The sequence below is a fragment of the Orycteropus afer genome, unplaced genomic scaffold, assembly GCF_000298275.1.
Source record: "Orycteropus afer afer isolate SDZICR_OR568_19922 unplaced genomic scaffold, OryAfe1.0 scaffold00596, whole genome shotgun sequence".
Lineage (NCBI taxonomy): Eukaryota > Metazoa > Chordata > Mammalia > Tubulidentata > Orycteropodidae > Orycteropus > Orycteropus afer.
This window is the reverse complement of record NW_006922183.1, coordinates 1,046,942-1,056,269: the sequence shown is the minus strand read 5'-3', so window position 1 is coordinate 1,056,269 and position 9,328 is coordinate 1,046,942. Positions and strand designations below refer to the sequence as shown.

At 38.1% G+C, this 9,328-nt stretch overlaps 1 protein-coding gene across 1 annotated transcript in view; it reads left to right on the top strand.

Moving 5' to 3' along the window:
• Positions 1 to 9,328, top strand: part of ROS1 (ROS proto-oncogene 1, receptor tyrosine kinase) — a 199,255-nt gene that overhangs the window by 56,818 nt on the left and 133,109 nt on the right. Inside the window, exons 17-18 of the mRNA XM_042783027.1 lie at positions 2,757 to 2,948; positions 8,936 to 9,036. Coding sequence (XP_042638961.1) covers positions 2,757 to 2,948; positions 8,936 to 9,036 — 293 coding nt within the window. The remainder of the gene's footprint in view (positions 1 to 2,756; positions 2,949 to 8,935; positions 9,037 to 9,328) is intronic.

Here is a 9,328-nt window from a genome sequence, read left to right as displayed (position 1 = left end):
GCCTTAGGCACTATGCTACCAGAGCTCCCCATTTGCCATTAGAGAGATGCAAATCAAAATGACAATGAGATACCATCTTGCTCCAGCACTAGTAGAAAATTTCAACAAGACAGGAAATAACAAATGCTAGCAAGGATGTGGAGAGATTGTGACTCTCATACACTGCTGTGGGACTGTAAAATGGTACAACCATTGTGGAAAGCAGTATAGTGATTCCTTAGAAAGTTGGAATTAGAAATACCATTTGACCCAGCCATTCCATTACTAGGTATATATCCTAAAGAAGTGATAGCCATGACAAGAACAGACATATGCATACCCATGTTCATCGCAGCACTATTTACAATAGCCAAAAGATGGAAACAACCTAGGTGTCCATCAACTGAGTAATGATCAACCAAACTATGGTACATACACACAATGGAATACTATGCAACCCTAAAGAATAATGTAAAATCTGCAAAACACCACATAACATGGATGAACTTGGAGGACATTACGTTGAGTGAAATAAGTCAATCACAGAAGGACAAATATTGTATTAATCCATTATTGTAAAAGTCAAGGAAAGGTTCATCTATGGAAGGAAATTTTCTTTGTTGGGTACCAGGGTGGGAGGGGGAACACAGTTAGATAGGTAGAGATAACTATTAATGTGGGTGAAGAGAAGGGCAATGTACTAAATGTGAGTGATCAATATTGTGGCATTGAAGAAGAGGAAGACATCGAGAGGTACATGTGAGGTACAGATAACAAAGATGAACCCTTTTGCACATACAGTACTGTTTTGTCAGTGAAGACAAACATGAGTATATAGGGGGATAGATGGGTGGGCAGGCTGAACTATTAGGTATGTCTATGAAGTGAGGACTGTACCCAAGACCATGTATAGGGCTGGCAGACAATTGTCCTGTAAGTGTATTTGTAAGATCTGTAAGAATTCTCAGGTGTAAAGTAGAGCTGACAAGGGACAAGTTTATAGTCACTTCTTGGTCACAGCTAGCTACCCAGAGGGACCGAGTAGTTGAACCTGTGGGCTTGGAACCATAGTCACAGGGGATATCGAGCTCAATTGGCATAACATACTACACAAAACAGTGTTCCATCTCCTGAGTGGGATCTTAAAAGCTTGCAAGCAGCCATCTAGATGCAACAATGGGTCTCTCCTCATCCAAAGCAAAGAAGAATGAAGAAAATAAAAGATTCATGGAAACAATTAGTCCTTGTGACTGGTACACCATGCGATCCTCAGCCTATATGACTATGAGACCAGAAGAACTAGATGGTGCCTGGCTACCACTTTCAACCACTCAGAGAGGGATTTTTGTAGAAGATCCTGGATAGAGAGGGAGAGCAATGTGGAACAAAACTCAAAATCATTTGGGAATATAAAAAAGGGGGGATCAGGTTTGCTGGTCTGATAGAGCCTGTTGGAACCCCTGAGACTATGGCCCCTAGCTGCCCTTCAGGTCTGGAATTGAACCCACGGCTGTGGCTTCCAGCCTAACAAAAGACAGACATATGAGTTGAACATTCACCTGAGGTAGATACACTCCTTGGAGAGATCAATCATGGGAGAAAGAAAGGCTGTTTATGCACAGGGAGACAGCTCAGGGGGCAGGAGTGCATGGAGGGATGGACACAGGGAAGAGGTAACTATCAGGAGGAAGTGGGAGGGGAGCTGTTGCATTGGGGTAAATTGTAGTCAATGTTGTGAGACAAAGTGTATGTGAAGTGTCGTATGGAAGTGAGTTTGCTCTGTAAATTTTCTACCAAATCACAATAAAAATTAAAAATAAAATGAAAAAAGAACATTATCTGCCAAAAAAAAAAAAAAAAACTGTTTTGAAATAAAGTTATGGCAGTGAATACATTTGGAGTGACTATAAAGAAATCTTTTTTTTTTTTTTTTTAAAGCAAAGTACCTGTCACAGCCTAAGTACTCAATAATTACAGTAATTAATATTAGGGAAATATACTGGTAGAGATGAGCAAGGGGAGGTGCCATAATTTATATCAGGTTATATACATCCTCCTCAGGAACATAATCAAATACAAACATCTGGCAGTATGTCAGTTGTCTGGGTATATAATTAGGAACATCAAATATTTTAACTCCACATATATTTACCTCCCTTCTTTAGAGATCTGAAAAAAGATTAAGCTACATGAGGTCAGGGGGCATATCTGTTTGTTTTCTGTTACGTTTCCAAGGCTTAGCATGCTACTTGGCACAGATCAAAAACAAAATACAATCCACTATAATTCACTATGATTCCAACTCATAGTGACCCTATAGGACATCATAGAACTGCCCTATAGACTTCCCAGGAGCTCTGTGGCATAGTGCCTAAGGCATTTTACTGCTAACCAGAAGGCGGGTTGTTCAAACCCACCAGCCACTCCTCGGAAGGAAGGTTGGGCAGTCTACTTCTGTAGTGATACTGCCTTGGAAACCCAAGGAAGAGTTGCTATGAGTCAGACCTGACTCAATGGCAGGGAGTTTCATAGACTTTTCAATCTTCGTTGAAGCAAACTGCCAAGTTTTTCTCTTGTGGAGCTGCTGGTGGGTTTGAACCACCTAACTCTCATTTTGCTGTGAATGCGTAACCACTGTGCCACCATGGCTCCTGGCACATAGTATCGATAAATGTTTGTGGTTGAACAAATGAATGTAAAGATGTAGTAACTCACTATTACAATAACTATGCAGAAACAATGAAGTCATTTGCAAATCATTAACTTATATTTTGCAGATACAGAGACAGTCTGTGTTGACAGGACATACAGACATTGTGACTCATGTCAAGCTGTTGGTGAATGACATGGTGGTGGATTCAGTTGGTGGATATCTCTATTGGACCACACTATACTCAGTTGAAAGCACCAGGCTAAATGGAGAAAGTTCCCTTACACTGCAGGCACAGACTTGGCTTTCTGGGAAAAAGGTGATAACCTGAAAAACAAACAAACGGAGAGATCATTTAATAATACTAAATAATGCTATTGCTTAGTAATGGTAATACTATCTCTGCTAACTGTAAATAGTAAAGATTGAATCTTATTATACAAATGCTGTTACAGTAAGATCTTGGTATAACTAAAATTTCTCTAAGCCCTATCTGATTGTTATAATTAAATCAGTAAATATAAAACTAAATTCAAATGTAATGGAAGCTCTTGTATTTAAATTCTTATTGCTTTTATAGTATTGATAACTTCTATGGAATGTTTTAGAGCTTTTTGTTGGGTATAACCAAATATTTTATGATTTTCAATCAATTTAGGGTTCTGACTGCATTACAAACTGTGTAGTCCCTATGCAGGTTACCTGACTTCTCTTACTCTGTTTCAGTACCTGGAAAATGTGGATAATAACCCTTATCCTATCTCATAGGGTTGTAGTGAGGATTAAATGAAATAATTCATATGAAGTTATGGCAATATTTTCAGGCACATAGTAAATGCTCAATCATTTTAGCTCTTATTATTGACACTCAAAGTGAAAAACACACCAGTATATGAATGTTTCTAAAATGAACATTATTTTTATTTCCTTATTATCTAGAAGGAATCCCTATTTTTATTGCCCCTGTTTAGCTACCCTGTAGGTATCTATCTAAATGTCTGAATCTTATTTTTTTCTGCTTATAATAGTAATATATGTCCATTGTATAAAACTTAGAATTTATAGAACAACGTTAAGAAGAAATAAATCAATCATAGTTCTTCAACCTAGGATAGCCCTTAAACATTTTTTCCTTATTTTTTTAAGTCTTTTTTTTTTTTTTTTTATTAGATAGAGGCAATATAGACATAATACAGATACAAAACCGCAACCACTGCCATGGAGTTGGATCTGACTCATAAAGACCCCTCCTTGGGTTTCTGAGGTGGTATCGCTATGGAACTAGATTGCCCAACCTTCCTTCTGAGGAGTGGCTGGTGGGTTTTAACTGCCAGCCCTCTAGTTAGCAGTCAAGTGCGTTAGGCACTACGCCAGCAGAACTCCTTTACTATGTCCATCTATCTGTCTATCCATCTATCTATGCATCCATACACAAATTGTCAAATCATTTGATGCCTGACTCCATAGTATATATGGACTATAATTTCTAGAATATTTAAAGAGAACTTATTAGTGTATTAGTGTGTATAGGTTATATATAAAGAGATATTTAAAATAGACAGAAAGGTATACACTAAATCCAGAGCTTAACCCTTCCTGTCACATAAGAAAAAAAGTCCTCTGTGTTTCTTTTGGAGCCACTCGAGTTTGAATACAAAGATAGCATTTTTTTTTAAAAAAAAAAGTCTTAAATATAAATGTTGGGGAGAGTACATTCATTGTTGTAAAAGCATATTAAATATTATCTCAAGAGGAACTTCTTCTTGACCCTGAGAGTTTGTCACTAAGCTCCCCATGGCCCCCATCTGGTTTTTTGTATGCCCTCACCACCCAGGAGGACTCTGGAGTGGCCCTGGTACATTTCCCTAAGTGAGTGGATCATTAGAGTTCTCAGCATGGGGGAAATACATACTTTTAATTTCCCACATCACGTCCTCTCACCCGCTGGTAAGTGTTGTTGCTGCTTACGTGAATCTGAGTTCTGCTCCCTTGATCGGATGTCTTGTCTCTCTGCCTCCATTAATACTAGTGATTGTTTTGAGGGCGATAAACTTTTTACTAAGCAAACCCTCCATCTCATTGTCCTTCATTTATATGTTACTCACAGATTTATCATGGAGTAAATACTTTATAATCAGCAGATATAATGAAACATTGCTGGGCATTGTTGGGTTGATTTTCATCTCATAGTTACCCCACGTGACAGAGTAGAAATGCCCCAAAGGGTTTTCTAGGCCATAATCTTTCTGAGAGCAGATTTCCAGGTCTTTCTTCAGTGGAGCCACTGGGGAGCTTGAAGTGTTTTGGTTCGCAGCCAAGCACTTTACTCTTGCACCACCAGGGCGTCTTTCATGATGAAATACAGTCAGCCAATTTTTTTATAGAAAGATTTATGATCTTTGTGTGATGAAAAGGGAGAATAAAGTGAGATGAATAAGGGAGTTTTTGCTACATCTGATGAGTCCAACTCATAGTATATAATACATTTTACCATATGATTAAACTTTAGTTTAGATCGAAGGAATTATTGTTAAGGGTTAAGTATTATTAGACGCAGGAATGGTTACCAAAGATTATATACCCTCTGACTCTGTTTAAATATGAGTCTGACTGATTGATACAGACAAATGGGGTAATGACTCTAAACCTGAATTTGATTCATACTTTGAACAGTTTGTTGTATTCTAGCAACGAGAACTGCATAATCTCCTTTTTTAAGAGATAAAATAGAGTCAATCAGTAATTTAGAAAAAAATCATTTTGAATTATTCACTTTAACTGAAAAAAATAATCAGTAAGTCTTCTAGCCTGAGGCAAAGACATGATTCAGCTCCCAAAAGGCTAGGAATTGCTAGAATAGACTTTCACCTCCTGGAAAAGGAGTAGGTTGAGCTTGCTTGGAGACAGAAAGGGGCGATTTCCATGACAGCTGAAGGGTTTTTCCCTCTTTGTAGCAGGTCTTGGGTAACCTGTCAGTAAGTATTCTTAGTTCTTGGACACCTTATTATATTCCTTTCATGTTTTTCACTGGCTCATCAATTTTTTTGAATGCTACTGTAGTTTACTAATGATGTAGTCATCAACATTAATTGTCTGTGATATCTTGCTATGTCTGCCTCTATGTCTGCAATACAGAGACTCCACTGATATGAGGTCAGACTCTTGTACCCTCAGTTTATTTGAAAACTACCTATACACCTGAAGAAAGGAAAACAAAATTTCCCTTGGATGGTAACTTCTATCTCATGCATTGTATTTCATGGGAGAAGCTGTCCTCCCTCAGGACCTAGACAACTGGAAATAAAATAAATTTGTGAAGAGTAACAAGAGAACAAAGTAAGAATAGTAAGAAGTGGTTGCCAGATGCAGCTGGAAACAGCTTTAGATGCACATGACTCTATGCACATAAACATCTTGTGTTTTATAAATAAAATAAAAATTATATTTTAAAAGTGTATCAGGATATTCTGCTTACAATGAATAGAAAATACAGTTAAATAAGGTTTAAACCACTGGTGCTCAAACTTGGCACACTGAAACTACCTGGGGAATTTTTAAAACATGGGAGATTGAATTCTACCCCCAGAGGTCTTTATTAATAGAGTGAAGCCTGTAAATTGAGAGTCTTAAAAACTCCACAGGTGGTTCTAATGTGCAACTCTGTTTGAGAACCACTGGTTTCAACAGTAATGGAATTCACTGGCTCAGGTGAAAAAGTCCAGAGTTATGGCTAGCTTCAGGCCTCGAAGTGACCAAGACCTAGTGCTGCTGCTTTAGCATTGACTTCGTTAGAGGCACTCTGCTTATAATCCCCAGATGGCTGCCAGCAATTTCTACAGCCTATGTATTCAGGTAGCAGCTTGAATACACTTGGCTCAGTGGTTAAGCATTTGGCTGCTAACCAAAAGGCAGGAGTTTGAATCTACCAGGTGCTCTGTGGGAGAACGATGAGACTGTTTTGCTTCTGTAAAAATTTGCAGCGTTGGAAACTGTATGGGGCTATTCTGCTCTGTCCCATAGGGTCTCTATGAGTCTGAATTGTCACAATGGCAGTGAGTTGGTTTGGTTTCGATTATGCGTCCAGGTTTAAAGAGAGTCTACTTCTCCAGTAAGAAGCCTGGATGGTGCAAGCACTTTGAGACCCACTGTTAACCTAAAGACAGGTGTTTCAAATCCACCCAGCGCTCAACAGAAGGAAGGCCTGGCAAATTGCTTCAGTAAAGATTACAGCCAAGAAAACCTTATGGAGCAGTTCTATTCTGCAACACGTGGAATTGCTATGAGCCAGGGGCTGACTCCACAGCAGCTAACAACAACTTCTCCCGTATGTCAAACATACTGATATTGAATCTCATTGATTCAGATTGTCCTGACATGGTCATATGCCCATCTCTGAAGCTGTCTCTGGGATCAGAGATTCTTTTCTGCTAGTTAATCAATAACCAGTTGCCATCAAGTCGATTCTGACCCATGGAGACCCCATGAATGTTAGAGAACTTTGTTCCATAAGGTTTTCAATAGGTGATTTTTTTCAGAAGCAGATTGCCAGGCCTTTCTTCTGAGGCACCTTGGGGTGAACTCAAACCTCCAACCTTTCAATTAGCAGCCAAGGATGTTAATGGTTTGCACCACTCAGGACTCCTACTAATTACTTTTGTCCAATTAAGGCCGATCACTGGGAGCAGGGGTGAGATCAATCAGGTGAACACCTGAAGGCTGGCAAATTCAGGGTATTGGTTAGGAGGAAAGAAGCAGGGAGGCATGTTTGAAACAGTTTCATAAAATGTGAGGAACAGACAATTAAAGCAGAAAAGTGATGTCATACTAATTATATTTAATAATTAACGAAAGTAAAACTCTTAAAGTCATTGGTGCATCAAGTCACCTAAACCAGGGAGCTTATCTGATTCTAGAGTAAGCCTGTTGTGCTGTGTCCTGTCGATTCCACCTCATAGAGACCCTAGATGACTTTTTTTTTTATTGTTGTTGAAAAACCATTACAATCTCACAATCTATAATTTGTTGTAAAAGGAATTATTTTAAAATTATAATGGCACTTAACAACATCCTTCTCCTAAAATGCATGAAATTTGAACTTCAGAGTAAGTTATACCTAGTTTTTTGTGTAATATATATATATTTTTTCAACCCAAGGAAAAAACAGAGTTTTCCAATTTCCCTACATAGCTGATTTCTGTTTAACATGATACATGTGACCATTATCTGAATAACATAACTTCATTAGAGAAAAATAATAGAAATGCATAGAGAGGAAATGAAGATAGCTGGGTATATGAATGTGTTATAGTTTAGGTTCAGAATGGGCAAATGGAAAAAGACAAGGAATATGAATTCTTTCTCCTCTCTTTCTCTCTCCCTATGTGTATGTGTGTGTGTGTGTATATATATATATATATATATACTATATATTATTAAATTTATTACAGAAGTGCCTAAACATATAGCTTATAATCTCAAATTTGATGTTGTAGATGACTAAAACAGTGGGAAAGTACATTATAGATTTAAAAGCTTTAAGGCATTGCCCTGAGGATCTAACTACCACTATAATGCATTGTCATATAGTTTCTATAGGAAAGTGTGTTCTAAGTTCCAATTTCCACATTAACTTTTGAAACAACCACCTATTTTTAGTCTGGAGATTGCCTGTTTTAAAGGTACCTTCCTTTCCTCTTCTGTCTCTCTCTCTTTCTTTCTCTCTCAGAGTATGTATTATTTGTGTATGTGGATGGGGATAAGTACATGCCTACAAACAGATGGGTCCAATAGGAGTGAAATAGTAAGCAGGGGCTTCCTTTAAGCCTCCCCTTACAGAGTTCTTACTTTGTTCAGTTAACTAAAACTTATTGATGTGTCAAATTAAGTTATCAACTTACGCATACATTAAATTTATCTAGAGGTCTTATCAAAACACAGATTGGTGGACCCTGCCCCCAGAGTTTCTAATCCAGGGGGTCTTGTAAGAGGCCTGAAAATTTGCATTTCTAACCAGTTCCCAGGTGATGCTCACACTGCTGGTCAAGAAATCAAACTTTGACAACCACTGGTACAAATATATAGTCCTTGCCTTTTTTGGGGATTTTTAGGAAGCCATTGTTTATACTCTAGCTACATAGTAAGAGGCACAATCATGTAATTTTTACATTCAGCTAAAGGTAAAGCTCTCTAAGAGTTTAACATTCCAAAGAGAAGGTTAAAGAGAAATGTTTACCCCAAGCATGACTTTTCACAAAGGTATGCTTCAAAATGTATTTGACTCATTTTCTTACCTTATTTTCTATTCAGGTAATTGCTCTAACTTTAGACCTCAGTGATGGGCTCCTGTATTGGTTGGTTCAAGACAGTGAGTGTATTCACCTGTACACAGCTATTCTTCGGGGAAAGAGGTAAGTAGTAAGCCATGAAGGCAGTTGGTTGAGAATCAGACAATGTTTTGCCCCTCAGTTATAAGTGATAACATAGGAGAATTCATTTTCTTCAATACCAAATCAGTCAATTCCAATCTGGTGTCCCCCTCTGTGTCAGAGTAGGACTGGGCTCAATAGGCATTTCAATGGCTGATTGGACTTCCAACCTTTCAGTTAGCAGCTGAACACCTTAGCCATTTGCACCACTCAGGGATTCCATTCTTTCAATAACAATTTACTAATGACCCACTTCCATCTTTCATCTCTCAGT